The following is a 22,743-nucleotide window of genomic DNA, read 5'->3' as shown; positions in this document are numbered from 1 at the left end:
GGATTCTCCTGCATTCTCCCCGTCCTTTCCCACAGGGAATTCCCGGAGCGTTCCCGCCCCGCCCGGTGCCGGTGGGAGGACTGGCCGCTACCATAGAGGCGAGCCGGCGGAGAGAGCGCCGCCCTCCGCCCCGCCCAGCCGGCGGCCGCTCCGGCCGCGTACCCGGAAGCGGCGGCGGGGCCGCGCCATGGCGGGGACGGCGCTGAAGCGGCTTATGGCCGAGTACAAGCGTGAGTGGCTCTCCCTGGGCCCCTGGCGCTGGCCTCCTGCCGGGATCGCTCCCAAAGCCCGGCAGGGCCCGCGGGCCGGGCGAGGCCGTGACGGCCGCGGGGCAGGCCGGGCCGCGGGCCTCCCCGTGCCCCGCCGGCAGCTGTTTGACCCCCGCCCCGCCGGCTGCAGGGTCCTCTCTGCCTCCGTACAGAGCTCCCGGGGCGGGGTAGGGTCACCGGCCGGGTACGGGGCACTGCCCGCTTTGAGGAGGCTGTGGGAAGCGGGTCCTGCCCCCTGTCCCGCCGGGACACCGCGGGGACAGCTCGGTGTGCGGGGGACACCTCTGGGATTGCGTGGCTCCAGGACCTTGGTTAAGGGGAGGCTGGGAGCCCTGGGCAAGTGGCCAGTTATTTTTATGTTTTTCCCTGTTACATTTTCCAGATGGAACAGAATACAGGTATGGAAATCTATTTGCAGAGCTCTGTTATTACAACAAAGGTAATTAGAGGTGTTTGTCAGAGCAGATGCCTTCTGGTTGTGGCTGCCCCATCCTTGAAGTGCCCAGGGCCAGGTGGGGCAGGGCTTGGAGCTGGGATAGTGGAAGGTGTCCGTGCCCATGGCAGGGGTGAAATGAGATGAACTTTGAGGTGCCTTCCAACTTGAATACTTCTGTGAAGTCCTTAATGGAAGCCTAGTGGTTAGTAAAAGGATTTAAACTCGAATTTAGTAATGAAAGACATCAACTTGTTTGTTTAAAAAGCACTGTGGTATGTGGCTGTAGGGGGTGGCTGCACTGATGCTCAGCACAGGGACCAGAGACCTGCAGCAGTGGACTGGGCCCTCTGGGAATCCCAGAGCTTCTGCGATGGCTCATCTGCTCCCTGATGGGTTTGAGACGTGTCCAGAGGTGCCTTTTGTTGGCAGTGCTTGTTTGTGTACCTAGGGGCTTTTGGGCTTTAATGCTCTGGCTTTTATTGACAACAAGGAAGTAGAATGGAGAAGAGAAATGTTTGTTGGGGCTGTAAGAGCAGACTCTGTGCTCCAGGGAAGGTCACTTCCTGTGCTCCCCAGGCTGTCCAGGCACAAGGACTTGTTCCTGTCATCATTCTGTGGAATACCCCAGCCTGTGTGAAAGAGAATATTTATAGACACTCGTTTCCTGCCAGCACTGAGCCTGTTCTCAGGCTGCTCTGCAGAGCACAGCTCTCTAAGCTGAGCTGTCACACAGGTGTTTGTGCAGCCAGGGCTCCCCACCCAGCTCAGGCTGCTGCCACTGGCAGCTGGGGCTGGTGAGTGGCTGAAGTTTGTGCTGACAATGTGTGTCCTAGAAATCTGCATTTTCCTGTTGTAATCCAGAGGCAGTGACCTGAGAAACAACCACAGAAAGTCTTGCCACTGCTTCTGTCCTCTCATATCAATGCCCTAAGTCTCAAAAAAGCATTTATGATCCTTTGTTGTTGAGGAGCACAGAGCACTGGAGTGTCTTGTATGAACAAAATCTTTAGGAAAAATGATATTAAACTATCTCAGAAAGGTTTTGACTTAATTCCACAGGCAGAGACTAGGTGAATCTTCTCTGCCTAGTTTCCCAGGGTAGCACTAGTCATGAACAGAGATAATGTTTTGTCTGTGATCTGCCTTTACAAGCACTTTCCTATGCCCAATAAAACACAGCATTGTAAAAAATGAATGTAACTGGCAGTGGCTGAGTGCACAGTTCTTTCTGGAAACCTGAGCTACAGCAGTGCAGTAAAACAGACATTTTGTTGTCTGTGGATTCCCCTCTGTTGCATGTTTGTTATTTTCCTTTAGCAGAAACCCCAGAATCAAGCCTGACTTACAACCTTTCCCCAGTGTCTCTCTAAAGATTGGCAGTTGACTGTAGCTCTGCAGAATCTCTTAGCCCTGTAGAGATTTTCAGCTAAAATTATTGTGAAAAATAAAAATAGCTCCTGGTTGGAGGTAGTTCTGCTGCCTCTTTTTGCAGAGAAAGAGCAAGTTCTGCCTTGGGACAGGGCTGGAATCTGAGGTTCAGCTCAGTGTGAAGTTTCCCCCTCCTGATGATGTGTGTTGCCCTGGATGAATGTGGACATGGGAATGGTTTTCAGTGACCCTCCCCTGACTGCTCACCTTGGATGAAATCTTGTGTTATGTACAAAGTTGTGGACACATCATTTTTCTTTACTTTCCCTCTTCTCCTCTACCTCTTCCCTTTAGTTACTTCTGGTAGTGACAGTGGTGTTGGCAGTCAGTGCCTTGCTGGTGGGTGTATTTTCCTCACCAGACTTCTAATTCTTTCCATTTTTTCCTTTTTCAGTTTTTGTCTTTCATCCTTTTCTGTGCATGCCCACACTCATGTTTAAGTCTTAATTTGAAGATTTATTGTTTCCTTCTGTGAAAAATTCTTGACATTGTGGGGAGTTTCTACCTGTTGGAGCCCAGATATATTACTGCATTTTGGGAGAGGCTGTGAAATTGCACTGGTTTTCTTCCCTTTTGAAGAAGGAAGGGAAGCTGTGGGCATCCAGCTGATACAGATTGGGTTTCTTGTCCTCATTTAGATCTTTGCATTTTTGACTTTTTGCTTTCTCAGATTTACTATCTACTCTGTCAGAACCAGTTTGGCTAAAGCTTAAAAAAAAAATCAGATATAAAAAGGGCATAATTTTTATTAGAGCATGTGCCTGTTGTTAATTCTGCATGTAGAATAGTATTAAAGCCTGACCTAAGTCTCTCAGTAGCTTATATTTGTGAGAGTTAAAAGATGGAAACCTTATTTTTCTGTGTTTACTGTTTCTTGATGCCAGATCTTGAAGATGTCTTATGCTGACTGAAATTTCAAGTCACTCTGGAAGAATTAAATCTCTAGACACCTGCAGTGCCTGATTGTATGTACTGGATTTCCTTCCTGGTACAAACAGGCAACAGGGCAGTGGATTGTAATGCCAACAGGTTTCTTTGGAAGTGGTGTCAGGTTGAAAAGAAGAGATTTATGTTAATTGTGAGATTTGGGAAATCACAGGAATAATAAACCTTCTGAACCTGGTAGGGCTTCAGTGGGTACCTCCCATCCTTGGTGCCTGGGAGAGCTGTGTGGAGTCAGAAGAAAACTGGCTGCTTTTCTCAGTCCAGATGCTGTCAGATACTGCAGTGAGCACCTGCCCATAATATTCCCTGACTCCTGGGCTTTTAATCCCCTTGCAGGTTTGCTGCAGCTTTTAGGAAACATACTGTTGAACTTCTCTCTTAAGGATGATCTCATTCTCTTCAGGGCTTTAACAAGATGTGTTTTCAGTTCTCCTGAGAGCCATCTCCAGGGTGGAATTGGCTGATAATGACTCCACAAAGAGCAGTGAAATGAAAAGGAAGGGACTGATTGTGTGTGCAGCAAACCTGCCCTGAATTCCTGATAGAAGCATCACACTTGTCTGCTGTCAGCTCTGTTTTAAGCTTATAAGGTCTGGCTCTGCTCCCAGGGAACAAATAAAAAGTTGCACCTGAGGAGGTTTAGATTGGCTGTTATGGAAAATTTCTGCACTGAGTGGGACTCTTTGGCCTAGCTGGTCTGTCAGAGTCACTCTGCATGTGATCACAGCATTGGTTTTGGCTTTTCACTGCTTTCTGCTGCTCACTCACAAATTATTGGACACCTCCCTGACATTCCATTGAAGTGACCCTGTTCTGGAGGCTCTGGTGAGCTGTAGCAGCTGATGCTGTGTCAGCTCCTAGTGGTTCATGTTCAGCTGGGCTCTCAGCTTCCTTTTCAACAACTCTGAGGAAGTCACAGGGTAGGATGTCACCATTCCCATGGAGACCTTTCTCAGTGATCATGTGCAGCCACTCAAAATCAAAGCTCCTGTGCCCCTGAGTGCTCAGATTCTGCTTTACCTGATCATTAAGGATGGAAAACTTTCTCTGAGGGGGGGAGCTGATCAAGGAAGTGGAGAATGGAACCTCAGTCCTCATGAAGACCATTTTCTCTGTGGGCTTTGGCTGTTTATTCCCATTGCCCCTGTTCTCCTTGGAGTGGAGTCCTGTAAGACACAATTCCACGTGGCTGCCCACCCCAGGGACTGCTGCCAGCTTTTCCAGGGAAACATCAGAGGCATTTTCTTCTTAGAGAGAACCACAAGATGGAGCAAAATGATTCCAGGAGCTCCTGTGTTTGACATCTCCCTCTTTCTGTCTAAAAACATCAACAAGAAAAGCTACTGGAGACCCACTGTGAAGCTGGAAAAGCCTGCCATGGAATGCCAGGACGTGTGGAAAACAGCAGGGCTGAGTTTCAATCTGCTGCTGGCCTTTGGAACTTCAGGGAGGGCACTCTGAACAAACTGAAGATCTCTCCTGGCAATGCATCTCAGCATCTCCTTTGAATCCTGCACTAAAGGGGCTGTTGTAAGACAGAAGTCTGTTCTGTGCAGCACTGCCCACACAGCTTTCACCTACAGCCTGAACAGAAATTAGGTCAGGTGTCCCTGGCTGTGTTCTGTGTGTTACTGGTGCTCCAGAGGCCATTGATGAGGAAACACTGTGCTGGATAAGCTGCTGGGAGTGTCACCTCCTGCCACCAGCTCCAGCAGCTGCCCCATGGCTCACTCAGAGCCTTGGGGTTGGTGTTGAGCCCCCAGGACTGCTGGCACATTGGGTGCCTGTTTGTGGCTGAGCTGTGCCTCAGCTGCTGTTGCCTCCCTGCAGAATATCAGAACTAGAAACTGATGCTCAGTCCACTAGATAGAGAAAATCTGGTTGTTATTTTATCAGCACATGGTGTACTGGCCTTCACCAGCTTGAGGTAAGGGGCTGATGCTGCAGAATGTTTAATGAATTTGGAATTGTTTCAGTTTCCTGGAGAAAGTGAGGATTGATGGATCCAGACTTGCTGTGCAGCCATGGCTGTTTCATTGATGCTGCTTTTTTTTTTGTTTTTTAACTCACATTTTCCAGGCCATGCTGGGGAGGTTGGATTGAACTCTCCTGTGTCTGCTTCTCCTGTTTTTGTGTTGTTCTGGGTTTCCCACTGAGGTCCATCAAACCTGAATGGGTGCAGAGAGGTTACAGCAATACAAACTCCAGGCTCTGATGGGATCCAGCAGATACCACAGAGGTGCAAAAAAAGAGTTGTTTCCCTGGCTTTGTGAAATGATTTTGTCTTCCTTCTCATGTTTAAATTATTGCCTCTGTGAAGACAGACGACTTGATCCTAGAGGTCTTTTCCAATCTAAACAATTCTGTGATTCCAAGGCTAGTTCTAGGAGCCTGAAAAACCCCAAAGTGCCAAAAAATTTTGTCTAGAACACTGTTCTGCATTAAGCAATGGTGGTGGGGCCCCTGTGTAAACCATGGCCACTCACACACCCCCTGAAATGCTTGGGCTCACAAGTCACCTCAATCTTCCTTGTGTTTCTGTTTTTGCAGAGCTGACCCTGAACCCACCAGAAGGGATTGTGGCAGGTGAGGAGCTGGGCAGGGTTTGGGCACTCTGGAGCTGTGACCTTGTGTTCAGGTAGCTCTGAGCATTGTTCTGTTCTGTTTCACAGGTCCCATGAATGAAGAGAACTTCTTTGAATGGGAAGCCCTGATCATGTGAGTTAAATACTGTTTGGTGTCAAAAATCAGCAGCTGTGATGAGCTTCTAGGAGAGCAGGAATGTAAAAAAGTACTTTCAGTTCTGTATGACATCAGCATTGGCCTGCCTTGGGCTGGAAACTCCTCTGATCCAAACAAGGACTTACATTTGGACTTTAAACAGTGACAGAGTCAGCATTGGTGATGTGTACAACTTGTTGTAATAACTTCTTGTACAGGTGTCATAATAACAAGCTCACAAATTTGTCAGGAATCCTCATTTGGACTCCCTTGGATGTTTGTTACATTTACAAACACTGTAGGAAACAAACAGTTGCTGGTAGATCACACATACCTGTTGGAACATTGCCTAACTGCAAGTGCAACACAAATTTTGAGTGGAGTAAAATACACCAATTATTAGTGACAGGAGAAGAAAATCAGTGTCTAAAATTAGTTTACTTACTATTCAAATTTTTTCCTGAAATATTGAAAGGTTCTGATCAGAAAAATTTAGGTAAAAATTCTTTTGAAGTTCTTTGCACTTCATGAATTGGATGGTGGTGTCAGGAGTTGGATGCAGTGGTTTTGTGTAGAAAAAGATTCACTCTTCTGTAGGTGAATAACCCTGACCATGACCTGCTGTGTTTTGGGGCTGATGAAAACTCCTTTACAAAGCTGTGCTCTCTCTCTTCCACTCCCCAGCTGATGGGTGTGGTTGTTGGTAGCAAAATTTGCCATGAAAAAACAAAAGCATCTTACAGGTTGTCTTCTCTCTTTCTTGTACTCCTACTCATGCTGTGCCTTCTTTGGGAACTCTGAGTACATGGAATAACTGGTGATTTTTACAAAATAAAGTTCTAAAATACTAGAGGAGAGGGGACAAGACCTTTGTCACTTATCTGACAATTTACATACTGAAATTTATTAAAGGATGAAGAAGCTCCAGACCACTGAGTCCATCTTGAAGCTGGTGGTCTGTTGTTAGGGTAGATCCTAGCTCTGTATTTCAGGATTCCTTTGGTAAGGATTGGTGATTTCCTTTCCTTCAGCCAGGGCTGGGTTGTGCCAGAGGACTCTGGGGGCAGAAGGCAGTGACTGTGACTCTGCTCTCTCTGTGCCTGCTATGATCTGAGCAGGTTTTCCCTGCAATCACCAGTGCTGACTGGGGAGATTCTCAGCTGGCGTGGGTGGCAGAGTTTTCCTAGCTGGGTTTGCTTGGAATGTGTTGTCTAGGGATGAAAAACAAGATTTCTGTCTCTTGGGCTCAGGGGTGCAGCCAATACAAAAGCTGCAGCATGTTCCCTATTCCACACCAAGTGCCTGTGTGGGTGATCCTGCTGCATGGCAAGGCAGAGCCTCTGAGTTATTTTAGACCTTGCTGAGTGGAGGTTTGGGTTACCACTGCTTGTTTGCTCATTGATGGCAAGAGTTGGCAAATGCCTCTGCTTGTGTGCAGTGATTTCTCCTGGGATAACAGCTTGTGCTTCCTGGTAGCTCAGTCCCCTGAAAAGAAACACTCAGCATGGAAATTGGTTTTTCTGTTGCCTGACATCAGAGATTTTGGCTGCAGGGTCTTGGGCTTTCTGTGAGAGGCATAGTCACCACAATCTGGGCCAGATTTCAGGTCAGACAGCTGTGATTGCTGGCAGTGTGGAAATCCCAGAGGGTTTAATGCACTTCTTGGAACATGGAAGGAAATTTCTGCTTATTGGTACTTCCTCCTAGCAGAGGTGCTGTGGCTGAGTAGAGGTTTCCTGAGGGACGCCCAGAAGTACTTCTGAATTGCTTAGAAAATACCTTTTCTGATGTTTCCTGTCACATCCTTAAAGAGCAGAGGAGCTGCTCTGCAGACTTGAAAGCCCTTTAAAGTGCTGAGTGTTGAGCTTCAGGTCTTTGTCAGCGTAAAATGAGAGGCGGAGGTGCTTTAATTTTGGTTTCTGTATTGTGTGTGTGTCATAATAAAGTTATATTTTAAGATCTGCTCAATTTTGAAGGTGTGATACAATAGAAACATGTTTACCCCAAACACATTTGGTTACTTTCATCTCTTTACAAATCTTGTTAGTAGCAGTGTTTGCAATGCCTTTGGAGAGTAAGTTACATGACTTGTTTGTATTTGTCTGTGGTGGTCTCCTCCAGTGTTTTGTAATCTCAGATGTGCTGTGTGAGATTCAGGGAATGAGGTGTGCAGATGAGAAAACAGGAGTAAAGCTGCCTTCAAATTTTTAGACAGATGAAGTGCAAATGGTAAGAAACATAATTGTGAAAAGAACAGAATACTTTCCTTCACCCAATTTATATAAAGCTAGAGCACATATAATGGCACATATCTTAAAAAAAAAAAAAAGAGAGACCTATGAGAGAAAAGACATTTATCAATTCAGATGTAGGTTGGCTAATGTTACATAGATTAATCTAAGAGCTTGACTTGGAGATAAAACAGTGCATTTTTAAATAATGGAAATAATAATTATTTGTATCTCCAGTGTTCTTGTCTGCAGCATTAGCAATGCTGGAGGAATGTGAAATGCATAAATATTAAGACCATAATAAAATAAAGGAGAGAACGAATCTTGCACTCCTAAAATGAGTGTGATGGGCACAGAACTGAAAATACCCATGTGAAAACCTTCCTGAAGACCAGAGGTGGGGAGCATTGTTGAAAGCCAGGTCTTTGCAACATCATTTCAGGAGAGTTTGCCTTATGTTGCTCAATTCCCTAGCGCTGCCTGAGGTGCTCCAGGCTGTGTTGTGTTCATGGATTTAACATTTCAAGGCCAAGTTTTGCCCTCTTTGCTTGGCATGTACAAGTGTGTGTTGCTATTAAAGTTTATCCCCAAAAGACACAAAAGCACGCAATGGTTAAGAACTTTATTAGCCTAAAGATTGCTTGAAAACTAAACAGCATAAATTGAAGTCAACTTATCACAAAGCTGTTTAGAAAGGTAATTAGATCTATAATTAGGCTTATGACTTTTGTTTCCATTCCCCTTTTGGGCATCTGATGATTGTGGGGTTTGGTGTTTTTCCAGCATCTTTTTACAAATAAGCTATTTGCAAATGTACGTGAAGCTGTGATTATAGAATTAGAATCACAGAATTGTTAAGACATCAAATCCAACCATTCACCAAGCACTGACAAATCCACCACTAAACTGTGTCCCCAAGTGCCACATTCACATGTTTTTTGAAGACATTTGGAAGACATTTTTCCCAATATCCAACCTAGACCTCCCCTGTTGCAACTTGAGGCTGTTTCTTCTTGATTTGTCTCTTGTCCTCTGGGAGCAGAGCCTGACCCCCACCTGGCTGCATCTCCCTGTCAGGGAGTTGTAGGAGAAGGTCCCCCCTCAGGAGCCTTTTCTCCAAACTCCCATTAGCTGTCTTCCTCAAGATACTTCTGTCTCCTCTTTGGAAGATACCCACCACTCTTCTCTGCCCCTTGCATGAGTTACAGCCAGCTCCTGGAGGGCAGAGCTTCTCATTTTCATGCTTTGTCTTCCTGTCAGCTTTGGAATAACTGCAGAGCAGGGGGTGATTGCTGCAGCTGCCATGCTCTTACCTCCCTGGCCCTGCCAATGTCCTTTGTGAGCTAAAAGTGATGCTGTCAAGTTCAAATGCTGAGTGTTTTGTAGTTGCAAATGCTGTCTTGGATTAACTTTAATAATTTCTTTGAAGTTGATCCTGGCAGCGCTGAGTGGCTGAAACAAAAGCATTTTGCTCACATAATACAGGGCCTAAAATGGAGTATGTTGGGTTGAGTGTATTTGACAGAAGAGCCCTTAAGGCTGTGGGTTTGCTCTCAAAACAGAACATAGACACCCACCAGCTTTTCAATGCCTGTATGTACATACTCTCAGAAGTTCAACAATAAGCCTTTAAAATGCAGCTGGAATTAAAATGGTCAGGAAAAAATGCATTCAGTTTACTCTCAGATGTGAATTGAATCCTGACTAAATTTAGGGAAAAGGCCAGAAAGGGAACAAAGTGGTTGAGACAGTTGAGCTTTCATTCTTGCAGAATGTTGGTGCATTTCTCTTACCTTACCTGCCAGAGTCAATATTCATGTTTAAATCACATAGTTCTTGTGTTTATCTGCCAGCCAAGTCTTTTGAATCCCCAAGTTTGAGATGGTCTTCTAGGGCTTTAGGATTTGCTGCTCTCCAGCTTTAATGTTCTTTCTGGCATGGAGAATGTGGATGGGGAGGAGGAGGCATGAATATATTCCTAACCCTTACTTCCCAGACAGTGGAACCTTTGTTTGAATGGCCTTTTACTAAATACATGAGGTTTCCTTGGCAACAATTGATGGTGCTGAAGCTTTTTTCGTCATCTTTCCAATCAAGGGAAATCATGTTTGTGTTACAACTTCCAGATGGTTCATCAAGTTTGAATAAATCATGGCTAATGATTTATTACTTGGTTTTTTTGCTCACAAATAACTTGTTTTTTGCTCACTTTCCACAAGTGTTTTATGTAGGCAGGATAAAATAGTTGTCTTTATGTTCTCAACTCGACTGCACTTTGAACTAGATTCTGAACACAATAAGGAAATGTTTCTACAAGAGCCCTGATGAAGCCATTTGTTCTCCACCTGCACTCGAGGGAAGGCAAACTCAGTAGCTGAAGTCTGCAAAGACACATTGTTGTCCTGCATCTCTTCTGACAATTATGGTCTCTGAGCTGTGTTTTTATTTTTACAAACCTTTGCTGTGCTTTCTGCAGCAGACAGTGATAAGTGTTTGTGTGGTTGTGCTAGATACTGGCAGTTGGGATCTCTGTGGCATTTATAAATTAATTTTGAGCTCCAGCATTTGACATCTCTGTCTTGCAGAGCATAACAGTATCTTCAAAGGCACAGGAGTCCCACACCTGCCTCTGCTTTCGCTTGACGTGCAGACACTCAAATCCTGGAACATGCCTTGGAGCCAGATACTCCAATTATATCCAGACACACCCTGCTAATTAAACAGTGTTGTGACCTTCCTAGTAATTTAGCGTGCAAGCTTTGATTTCCCCCTTGCCTCCCAAGCCTCATATTTGGATTTCAGTTTATGAGGTGTGGGGTAAGAGCACCTTAACTCTTTGTTTCCTGGAGAAGATGATGTAACCCATGCCTCAAACATTTCATTAGACAAGAATTTGTTTGAAAGAGCTGTTCAAAACTTTGGTGAAGAACATTTTCTCTGTTTCTAGGGGTCCTGAAGACACCTGTTTTGAGTATGGGGTTTTCCCTGCTATCCTGAGTTTCCCGCTGGATTACCCGCTGAGCCCTCCCAAGATGAGGTTCACCTGTGAGATGTTCCATCCCAACAGTGAGTCTGATGCAGCAGGATGCACAGGGGGGCTGGGTTGCTTGTGCAACTTAAAAAGAAACTTTTGCAGCAGGAGATCTGGCATCCTTCCCAAGGGTGGTGCTCTCCCTTCCCAACCTTGAGCAGGCAGCACGAGCCTTCAGCTGCCCAGCAGTTTTGCTCTGGCTTTATCCCATTATTCCTCATTAAACTTTTGCTCATCCAAAAAGGATTCCAGCAAATTCCATGCCTTTAAAGCTTCAGTACAGGATGTGAGACTTAGTGAATTAATGCAGGCTCTTTCCAGACACAGAATCATAGAATATGCTGAGTTTGGAAGGACCCATCAGGATCGTGGTGTTCAACCCCTGGCCCTATGCAGGACACCCCAAGAATCCCACCATGTGGCTGAGAGCATTGTCCCAACACACCATGGACTCAGTCTTGCTCTGTGGCTTGTATTTAGGTATTTTGGTGTTGTTTTAATGACTGAAAAGTGCAGCTTTATTAGGCAGCGTGGCTTTTGCCCCATGAAATCAGAGGTTTAACATTTCTGAGGGGATCTCTCTGAAATACAGTGCTCTGTCCAAGCACACAACACATTTTCAGGTGTTTAATATTAGGACTTTGCTGGTCTTTGCTCTGTGATACTGATTCAGTTAGAGACCTTTTCCAGCCTTAGTGAATCTATGATGGTGACAATATTATTATCTGAAGACTCTTCAGTGGGAGTAATTGCAGTGACAAGAAATACAGTTAACAGCTATGAGCCCTGGACATGAGTAAAACCTTGAGGAAAAGGCAAATGCTGTGCTCCTGCCTAGTGCTGCCTCTTCATCTGACATTCTTGCACTTGGAAAACACAGGTCATAATCTCAGCTGGCAATCAATTTATTTTACCCTATATACAAGGAATTTTGCAATTTCTTGAAGTTTCTTTGTTATTCCCTTCTGGGAGCACCACCTGTGCAGGTTTTTGCCCATTTAATCCACATCTTTGTTCTCCTGTGGAGGACACACCTGCATGTCACAGCACAGAACTGTGTGGACATGCCCAAGGCATTTGTGGCATCACCTCTGGAGCTCTGATGTCACAACAGGGCACTTTGGCACTTGGAAGCAGTGTAGCCATGTCAGCACCTTGCTCCAGCTGGACTAATTTACCCAAACTTCTTGCCAGGACTGGTTTCCCTGAGCAAATCCTTGTCCCTGCAGCTCCAGCTGTGGCCTTGGCTTGAGGTTCACTGCTTGCAGCTGTGTTGTGTGCAGCACTGCCAGGAGGAGTGGGGTGTGGAGAAGCACAAATTGCCTGACTCCTGTGTTAAAGAGTGGCTTTACACATGGGTGTTTCTTCCATGGGATAATTGGAGCACACTGGATGGTCAGCTCAGCTCTTTAAAGCCCTGTGCCTCTGAGTCTTCTTAATCTGAAGCTGAGATCACCTGAAGGAGGCACTTGAATCTTCTCAGCTGGGGTTGTGGTGGGCAGCTTCTACCCAGAAAGGGGTGGCTGGGCTGTGCTTTTTCTGTTTATTTCTCCCCATTTGAGAAATCACAAGGAAAATTTTTAAAAGGCTGGTGTGTCCCCTCATCTTTGCAGTTTATTGTATGAGAAGGGGGAAATGAGATACCACAGAATTTCTGTCTTCTCTTACATGACAATGACCTTGGATACTCTGGCAAAAGTAACTAAAGAGTGATGAATGGCATTGCTTGCATTGGCACTGAGCAGCAGTGTGGGGAGATCACAGGATCATGGGTGCTTTGGGAAGGATTGTTGGAAGGAACATGTTCTACCCCCTGCCATGGGCAGGGACACCTTCCTCTATCCCAGGGTGCTCCAAGCTCCATCCAGCCTGGCCTTGGGCATTTCCAGGGATCCAGGGGCAGCCACAGCTTCTCTGGGCACCCTGTGCCTCACCACCCTCTCAGGGAACAACTCCTTCCCAATATCCCCTCTAACCCTATCCTCTGGCAGTGTGCAGCCATTGCCCCTTGCCCCAAGTCCCTCTCCAGCTCTCCTGGAGCCCCTTAAGGCACTGGAAGGGGCTCTGAAGTCTCCCTGGAGCCTTTTCTTTTCCAGGCTGAGCACTCCCAGCCTGTTTCTGGGGCATCTCTCTGTGGCCTCCTTTGGACTCGTTCCAACAGCTCCACGTCCTGAGCTTGGGGCCCCACAGCTGGACAGGGGTAGGTCTCACCTGAGCAGAGGCAAAGATCCATTCATCTTCCTGCAATCAGCCTTCGATGTCTTGACTGTGCTGCTGTGTTCCAGCTGTTTTAAATGAGGCACTGCACAGGAACAGGAGACTCCCTCAGCAGTGAAATCCCTTCTACCAGTGGGTTCCTGACTTGCAAGAAGTGCTGATTCAGCACCTGACCTGCTGTTTTCACCTCTTCCAGCTATGGTTTAGAGCAGCTCCAGTCCCCAGCCTGGGGCTGCAGGAAGGACTGTAAATAAAAGTCCTCCCCAGTGCTTACGTGCTGGGTGGATGGAAGGAACTGGAAATGAGCACAGCTGCTTCCAGCAGTCATTCCCACTTTTTGTTTTGCCTTGCTTTCCTGGCAGTGGCACCAGCTTGGTCACCTGAGGAATAGAAGCCCTGAAATTACTATGCTAAAGTTGTCATTCCTCAGGAGCCTGCCATGCAGGAGAATTAGGCCATGGTGGTAGAGCAGTGTTTTCTTTTGAGGTACCTCTCTAATCTTTGTTTGGTTTCACTACCAAGTCAGTGGAGTCCAGTCTCTGTGAAGACAACTTGTATTGTTGCAGACTCTGTTGCTTATGCTAAAGGTGGGAGGGGAAGCACCTGGATCCTTAATTCATAGGTTTCCTTGTTTCCAGGTGGTTTAAGGCAACTGAGCTTTAAGCAAAAAAAAAAAAAAAAAAAAAGGGAATTCTTCTAATTGCACCTCAGTAATGTTAAAAAAAAAGATCAGTTCTACTGTTCATAATAAACTTTACATAACACTTTATTTTTTCTCATGTTCATAATATATATAACATAACACTTTTCCCTCCTTTGTGTAATCCTTTTCATGGTCACAGTCCAGTGGAGGACTCCAGTGTGCATTCAGTGCATTCATTTCCATTTAAGTGGGGCTGATAACCTGCTTGGAGCTGTGTCTGTGCATAAATTCTTGCCTTATTCCACCAGGCTCCATCATTCATTTTTTCCATGGCGCCTTTCACTGGTTATTAAATGACAGAATTGCTCCCAGCAGGCACTTGGGGAAGGAGTTGCTTAAAGAAGATTTGTCCTGGGGTTCTGTTTTTCATATTTTGTGACCGCTTGCTTATAGAGGAAATTTAAACCTGGCTTTAGTTTTAATCATAGAAGAGCAAAGTCTTAAGGCTGATCTATGCCCAAGAGGTGGAGATGCTGAGCGTTTCCACTAAGTAACAAGCAATCCTGTGTACTTTTTGTGCAGTTTACCCAGATGGGAGAGTGTGCATCTCCATCCTTCATGCTCCTGGGGATGATCCCATGGGCTACGAGAGCAGCGCGGAGCGGTGGAGTCCCGTGCAGAGCGTGGAGAAGATCCTCTTGTCTGTTGTTAGCATGCTGGCAGGTGAGCACTGCTGTCCTGGCAGCCCTTCCTGAGTGCAGCCTCTTGCTTTTTGCTTTGTTCACTGAGCAAAGCACTTGGAAAGCTACTCAGCAGCAACCACAGTTCTTAAAGCCCTGGGATTTATTTATTTATTAGTGAACCAGCGCTCTGAGAATGGCTGGAAAAAATGACACTGAATTAGTAATGGGAGTTACTGCAAGGCTTTCCTTCCAGGTTGGTAGCAGCTGGGACAGTAGTGATGGGTCAGGTGGTCCCAGAGGCTCAGCTGGACAAAGCCCTCTCTGTATTTGCTGTGCTGTTCTTTCTGTTTTAAAGCTGTGGATTACAGCCTGTGTTGGATTTGGCTTTGGCAGCTGAAGGGTTATCAGACCTAACCAGTGCAGTAAACTGGAGCCCATGGCCTCTGGTTCAGAAGCCAGCACGCTCTGTTTCTCTTTGATGTTCCTAGCCTGGGAATGTGCCCCACTCTGCCATCTCTGGTTCAGAGGAAGGCTTCTTGAGAGGAGAGCCGGCGGTTAAAAACTTTTTGTGGAGCCTTTCAAATGGTTTTTCCTAAATCTAATCAGCTCTGTCATGTACAGCTCTCTGAAAGATGGATCATTTTCCACACAGTGGACAGAGCCACTGAACTGCCTGAAGAGGGCAGAGCCATGCCCCTTAGAACTGATTTTGAAGGATAAATGGGTTTAGAAGCTGCAAAGTTGACCAAAGAGCAAGCAACAGATTCCTGCATGGGGCTGTTTTAGCTTTGGAGTAACCTGCAGTTGGGAAGCTGTGCAAACAAACAGTACCCATGGGATTCCCATGGCTTCCAAGAGCTTGGTTTGTGGTGCAGCCTCACCTGGACTGGGAAGAGTGGGAGTCACCTGGTCTCCTTCTCTGCCTCTGCATCCTGTTTTCCCATGGCTTTTGGAGAAATTAGGCTAAACCACCAGTGGTCAGCTTCTTTCAGGGCACTGGAAGACTCTGAGCCCTGGCTGTGCAGGTAGTGTAAGCCCAGGTTCACCAGGCTGGGTGACCTGCACACCTGCTGGCTTTTAAGGTGCACCAGAAGGATCACGTGGAGAAGGATGGAACCCAGACACTGCCATGAACTGGGCTGGGGTGGGTGTGACTGGTGTGTCAAGGGAGATGAGTAGAGTATGTTAGTGCCTTCTGGAGCCCCAGGACAGTGTCCTGCTGTATGCTGCCCACAGACCTTGTAAATCCATCAGCTTGCCTCCATCAAAAACAGGGAGCCCCTGGGACTTCAGCACTCCATATCTTGGTAAGCATTCTGAAATCATCTGATGGAAGATGTTGCAGAAGTGAAAGCATATTCCATGGGTTTCCTTGGGTTGTTTTGTTGGTTTTTAATAGAACAAACCATCCCAACAAAGGGACAGCCTCTTTGTGGGTTTGTGTCTGGCAAGCTGGAGAACAGGAAAAAAAAACATTCTGCAGGGAGAAAGACACAGTTTTAAAAGCCCTTGACAGTGCTGGGGGTGCCACATTGTTTTGGCTATGTGCATGGTGGGGCTTCACTGCTGGAAGCACAAACAAAAGAAAGTCCTGCTCCTGTGCCACTTGTTTCTTGCCTAAACCCAAATTTGTTGTGATATCCTTTGTCTTGTGGTCAGTTAAATCAGAGCCTTCTGGGAATGCAGGAGCTGCCACTGGATTTGCTGTAGTGGTGTTTCTGCAGCCTGAAGGAGGAGAAGTGTTACAAAGCCCTGGGGAAGTGGCATTCCTGAAGAAGCAAGAAGCTCCATTGCCCACCTCCCTTTTTCTTTTTGTTTCAGAGCCAAATGATGAAAGTGGAGCCAATGTAGATGCCTCCAAGATGTGGCGGGAAGACAGAGAACAATTTAACAAAATTGCCAAGCAGATTGTGCAGAAGTCACTTGGACTTTAAGCTCACAGAGAGACTGAAGTGTTTTGTATTTCTCTCCACCTGGAAACGAGCAGTGCTCAGTGCTGGTACCAAAAAGGAAAACTTTGTAAAACTATTGGCCTAGTTCTTATAATTCGTTATTTATTTACCATCTCTTTTCCTCCACTGCTCCAGAGAAGCCTCTAGTTCACTCACTAAATTGTGTGGAAAAGGGATTTAATGGTAGAGAAAAATACAGAGACAATGCTGTTTCAAAGGCTGCTTGTTGCTACCTTCCTTTGTGGTGTGGAAAGCCTGGAGACCTGGCAATCTGCAGCCCTCCCTCACCCATCTGCTCTTGGAGAGCAGTGCTGGCTTGGATTGTCTGCTGGCAGAATTAGTTGTGTTTTTATAGGTAGCATTGCATTGGAGCAGCAGTAGGCAGGAATTACTCTATCCATTCTGTACTTGTTAGGTTAAGGACAGCAGTTGCAGTCAGAGCTGATTTGAAGAGTATAGTTAGCAGGAGAGGCTGTAAAGCAGAGCTGTAGTTAAGGTGTGTTAGTTAAGGAGCTTTAGGGAGTGAGGGATGGCTGGGGATCTGGAATGGCCTGGTGTTCCCATGCACCACTGTGAGTTGTACTGAGCCTTTGAGTCAGTGTTGGCTTGGCAGAAATCCCAAGAGCTGCTTTATTAGTCCTTGAGGACACTCAGTTGTAAACTTCACACTCAGAGGCACAAGGTGTAAAGGCTGGATTGTGCAAGGTCACCTGGGTGAGGTAGGTCATTGGCAGTTGGAAAATCCAGTGAGGATGTTTTTGCTCTGCTGGGCATGTTCACAGCTCTTCAAGAATACCAGCTCACTCTGGTGACATGTGAGTGTTGAGGGGATTTGGCACTGCAGCCCTCTCACCCATTTTCAGCTGAACGAGCCAAGGTGAGCATGATGGACTTAGAAAAATCACCTGTGACACTCTACACTGAGTGCTCTGGTGTGCTTGGGACATTTGCAGTGTTGTAGCCAGTGTGAAGGGTGCAGGAAGTACCAGCTGGTCAGTTCCTAAAACTGCTGAGAGGCCTCTGCTGACCTTTCTGCTTTGCAAGCCAATCTCACATGTAGGTCCAAATTTCTCCAATTTACTACAAGCAATAACATGCCCATGGATAGCACATGGAATCCAGTTTTGTTGGCAGCTTAAAATGGGCTAAATTTGACAAGGGCTGTTGTTTTTTTAATGTGAAGAAGTGTGATGTGGAAGGAGTCACACCATGAAGAAAGCTTTACAGAGGTGATCGTGTGCACGTGTGTGGTGCAACTGTTCAGCATTTCTGTCTTGCTGTCTGTGCTGCAGATCACACTTTGCCATTGTTGTGCACCTCTGAAGAGTTGTATTGCTACAACCTGCTGATTTTACCTCCTTTTAGAAATAATTGTGGCTTTGATGTCAGGGTGGAAGTGGGACCGGACATAGCTGGGGAGCAGAGATGATGAAATAGTGTTGTACCTAACTAGTATTTCAAGGCATACAGGAAAATGTAGCACTTTATGCAAACTGGGAGTGTTTTCTGGAGTAGAGGGAGGATTGTTCCTGGGAGTACTGCAGCCACCTTTGGGAACAATGCTGGAGAGCTGCAGGAGCCACTGCAGAAACACAGACATGGCAAAAGTGGGGTTTGCTTAAGTGCTGAGTGTTTTATTCATGTGTGCTTGCTCATTATCTTGATTTTATGGTGGGATTTAGTCTGTATACTGAAAATAAAGTGCTTATATTTTCTCCTTTTATAGTTGTACACAAATGTATTGCAGTGGGTGTTGTATATGAGTAACCACATGGCCAAGAGACTTGCTCCAAAGGGGTGGAAGGGTTCATTTTAACCCAGTTAAAACATGGCATGCTTTAGGAGTGAAGGAGCTGACAGGATTGCATGGACTTTCCAGGCAAATGTCTTGTCTCTAATGCTGACAGTGGGTGATTCAAAGAAAATTATAAAAATCTGATGGTGGGCAGATGTGGTGTAGTTTGCTCCTTACAAATGTTGTTATATCCATGTGTCTGGCCTAGGAAGTTCTTGTGAACATGCAACAGGTGAATTCATTCAGAATGTGCTGGTATCAGCACTTGGATTTGAGGAGGACACGTAGATCATAGAATCACTGCATGGTTTGGATGGGAACAGACCTTAAAGACCATCTAGCCATGGACAGGGACAACTTCCACTCAAGCAGGTTTCTCAGATGCCCAGCTCCCACTCAGAGTCCCCACAGTCCTCAAATCTCTGTTCAAAAGTAAAAAAACCTTTCTTTTTAAGTGACTGTGTGCTTGCTGATGGGCATTTGAAGCCACCCAGTGGCCATATCTACCTCTCAGTCTTAAAGGTGACAAAATGTGGGCAGAAGTTCACCTCAGAGGACTGAAATTTGGTGTTGAGGTGAAGAGCTGTCCTAGCTGGTGGCTGTTTACTCAGCTGAAGGCAGAGGGTGAGCATTTGTGTTTGTCAAAAGAAATTCATTGCTCATTGTGTTCACTTAGGAAGGAATTCCTCCCTATGAGGGAGGTGAGGCCCTGGCACAGGCTGGAAATGTCCAAGGCCAGGGCTTGGAGCAACCTGGGACAGTGGAAGGTGTCCCTGCCCATGGCAGGGGATGGAATGGGGTGAGCTTTAAGGTCCCTTCCAACCCACACCATTCTGGAATTCTATGGAAGGTTTAAAGGTTCGATTCCCTGTTTCTATTTGCCAAAAAGAACTAAAACTTCATTATTCTGCAACAAACTGAATCCTTGCATAAAGCAGGAGGGTTCAACTCCTGCAGGTGGGGAGCACCTGAAAGTTAAAGCTTGTAAAGCTGGTGTGTAGCTCCTGGCATAAACTGCCCTGAAAGACTTAATTGTGTCCCTGAATGAACACTCATGTTGGCAGGATGTGCAGTAGTGGCCAGTAGCAATGTTTTTCTGAGCAGTTGTCTTTTTTCAGCCTGAAATACTTACTATAAAACATGTTCCTTGGGGAGTGTCAGAGCTCTACAGGTGTTATGCATGTAGGTAAAGTATTAAAGATTTTTTAACAAATCTTTTTCTCTGGACTGTATTTGCTTTAGGCTTTTATATTAAAAAAAAGAACCCCAAGCAAACCCTTCAACAAAGCTGTAAAAATGCAAGCAACATCCTCTGTCAAGCCTTTGTGTATACACACATCCACACACACTCACTGTTGTTTTTCCTTGGCAGAGGGGCTGTGTCAGAACACACACAGTGGGCTGTGAGACATCCATTAACTGGCTTGGTGTGCCTTTGAAAGTGTGAGAGGCGTTGGAGCCACATGAAACGGCTGCAGCTCGGGGGCAGAGCCAGCCCTGGGCTCCCTGCCAGTTTTTTTTGCCTTTCTGGGGTGATATCTTGAATGGAAGGTGGTGTTCTGCACTGGGATGGATTCAACAGGGAAGCTCTGTGCCAGGTGTCTTCCTGGTGAGAATGCTCTCTGTGTTCCCAGTTCCAGCCGTGCTGCTGATGCTGGGATTGTTTGGATGCGGCATTGCAAGGGCTCCTGGTGTCCCCTCTCCTGCTGCCAGGTGCCACCTGATGTCTTGGTGTGCCAGGCTCCCTGGTGCTGCAGGGATGAAACCATTGCTGAGGAGGGAAGTGTTGAAGCCATATAACATTTGGTGGTCCTGCTTGGTGCTCTCTTGGCCCCAGAGGAGTGTGGGATGGCTGGGAGGTCTGTGCCTTCCAATCCTGGTGATCTTCCTGCCTCTCCCAGCCTGCTGCCATGGGTCTTCTCCCTGGGCAGGTGGTGTTAGAGCCCCAGGAGAACCAGCCAGATGCCTTTTGGAGGTGGCTCACAGCCCTGAGAGGGGACTGGGCAGTAGGTGAGGGGATGGAGCGTGTTAATAGATAATGAATGGCAGTGCCACGGCCTGTGGGTTATCACAGGGGAGCTGCTGGTGGGAGCAGTGTGTGGGAGCTCTCAGGAGGGATTTGGGAGCAGGGTCTGTCTGCTCATGTCCCTGCCAAGTCCTGGCCTGAGTCCCCTTCCTCTGTGCTCCATCCTGAGAGGGGGATGAGGCTGGGGCTCTCACAGCTCTGACCAGAGCTGGGTGTCCCTGGCTACAGGGGGTGGCCAGGCATTGGAAAATGCAGGTCCACCAACGAGGGGAGAGAGTGATGTATCTGACTACATGTTCTCAGAAGGCTAATTTATTACTTTATTATACTATATTATATTAAAGAATACTATACTAAACTATACTAAATACAGAAAGGATACTTACAGAATGCTAAAAAGATAACAATGAAAACTCCTGACTCTTTCCAGAGTCTTGGCACAGCTTGGCCCTCATGAGTGAAAACAACTCACACCAGAGTCCAATGAAACAATCACCTGTGGGTGAACAATCTCCAAACACATTCCAAAGGGGCAAAACACAGGAGAAGCAAATGAAATTACAATTGTTTTCTTTTTCTCTGAGTCTTCTCAGCTTCCCAGGAGAACAACCCTGGGCGAAGGGATTTGTTCAGAGAGTGTGAATACCACAGCCAGGAAGGGCTGTCCTGGGCCAGAGCTCAGTGAGGAGTGAAGGCCAACACCCCTGCTGCAGCCAGGGCTGCAGGGGGACACGGGAGGTGGGTTCAAAGCAGCAGAAATGCAGGATGCAACATGCAGGGGGTGGGGGGCACCCACGCACTGGGTGCAGGGCCCGGCATGGGGAGGCTCTCCACCCACAGCTGGGATGGAAGTTTGGGCCCCGAACAGTTCTCTCCATGCCAAAATAATTTGGCAGATTGAACCCAACTGGGCTGGCATGGGGGTGTTGAGTGAGTTGGGGTTTCTTTGCTAAGTCTGGCTGGGATGGGCTCACACAGACTCCTCTCCTGGTGTGGTGCTCCACCAGGATCTCTGCCTTCTTCTGCCAGCCAGAGGAAAGCCTCTCAGAGATCTGATCAGATTGGATCCCTCCAAGCTTGGTCAGCAGGTCAGGTGCTGGGGGATCTCCCTCTGGGAGAGAGGTGTGTTAGAGACATGCCCAGGTCTCCAAGCTGAAAATGAACAGCAGAGCTCATCCCCTTGCTTCCCCTTGCCATTCATCCTTCTGGGAGCTAGGAAATGGGGAAATATGGAGTGGATCAGAGCAGGTGAACTTGTTCTGAAGCAAAAACCTCTGGAGCTGGAGATCCTTCCTTGGTATCTAATAGGCTTTCTGCTCCAGCCTCACCCAGCCAGAACTCAGCTCTTCTCACCAGTTCTTGCAATGGAGGAGGAGGGCAGACAGGCAGCTAGGAGTCCAGGTGTTTTCAAACTCACTTTGTCTGGAGAGGCAGTTAGAAGTTGAGCTTTGTCCTTGGCCAGATCCTGGTTTGATATGGGATCTTCTCCTTGGAACCTAGGCCCAGGGTTTGTGGGCTGTGGGAAGCTCCTAAGGCTCTGTATGAAGTGTGCCTTTACAAAAACATCAGTATTATTGGAGAAGCCACTTGTCCAAAGTGTACCCATCCAGCCTCACTTAGCATTTGAAACTTTCAGCATCCATCCCTGGAACACCCAGTCAGTGACCAGGGGTGTTTGCTTTATTTTATCCATTCACCACCATCCTACAAGACTCATAGGTTGAATTCTCTCTCACACAGTAGATGCCTTCTTTGCTCAGAGAAGAAGCTGTGGCTGCCCTGTCCCTGGAAGTGTCCAAGGCCAGGTTGGACAGGGCTTGGATCAACCTGGGATAGTGGAAGGCATGGCAGGGAGTGGGACTGGATGAGCTTTAAGATCCCTTCCAACCCAAATCATTTTACCATTCTTCTGTAGATGCTTCTGTTCCCCCTTGGAGACCCACGGAAGTGATCAGGGTGATCTCCTTCCCTTTGAGAAGTGATCAGAATGATCTTCACTTTGAGAAGTGAGCAGGGTGGTGATCTCCTTCCCTTTGAGAAGTGATCAGGGTGATCTCCTTCACCTTGAGCCCCTTTCCCACCACAGGCACGGTGCCTTGGCTGGTTACAGGAATCTGGGTATCATCACAGAATCGTTTATTTGGAAAAGACCTCTAAGATAGTGGAGACAAACCATCAATCCAGCACTGCCGTATTCCCGTGCCTGAGCATCTCAGGAGTGCCCAGTGCTGCTGTGGAGTAGGAGAGGAGCTGTGGTGGGTGGATAACCCTGCCGACAGTGCTGTCTCTGTGCTGGTGAAGAGCTCGGAGGGTTGGTGGCAGGGGAACCCCGTCCCCAGCCGCGTCTGCCCCGCTCCGAGCGCAGG

General features: G+C 46.9%; 1 protein-coding gene across 2 annotated transcripts; it reads left to right on the top strand.

Moving 5' to 3' along the window:
• The first annotated feature begins 137 nt into the window (after positions 1–137).
• Positions 138–18,277, top strand: UBE2G2 (ubiquitin conjugating enzyme E2 G2). 2 transcript variants are annotated; one of them, XM_030227043.2, is made up of 7 exons: positions 138–230; positions 5,158–5,317; positions 5,629–5,664; positions 5,751–5,796; positions 10,978–11,096; positions 14,504–14,644; positions 16,426–18,277. In XM_030227043.2, exons 2-7 carry the CDS (start codon positions 5,251–5,253, stop codon positions 16,536–16,538), a joined length of 522 nt encoding a protein of 173 aa, XP_030082903.1. In that variant the 5' UTR covers positions 138–230; positions 5,158–5,250; the 3' UTR covers positions 16,539–18,277. The 2 variants fall into 2 exon arrangements, with proteins under 2 accessions (XP_030082903.1, XP_030082904.1); XM_030227044.2 differs by lacking the exon at positions 5,158–5,317 and having other exon boundaries at positions 145–230.
• The last annotated feature ends 4,466 nt before the right edge of the window (positions 18,278–22,743 follow it).

This window comes from Serinus canaria, chromosome 9, assembly GCF_022539315.1.
Source record: "Serinus canaria isolate serCan28SL12 chromosome 9, serCan2020, whole genome shotgun sequence".
In the NCBI taxonomy this organism is placed as follows: Eukaryota; Metazoa; Chordata; class Aves; order Passeriformes; family Fringillidae; genus Serinus; species Serinus canaria.
This window is presented reverse-complemented; position numbering and strand designations above follow the sequence as displayed.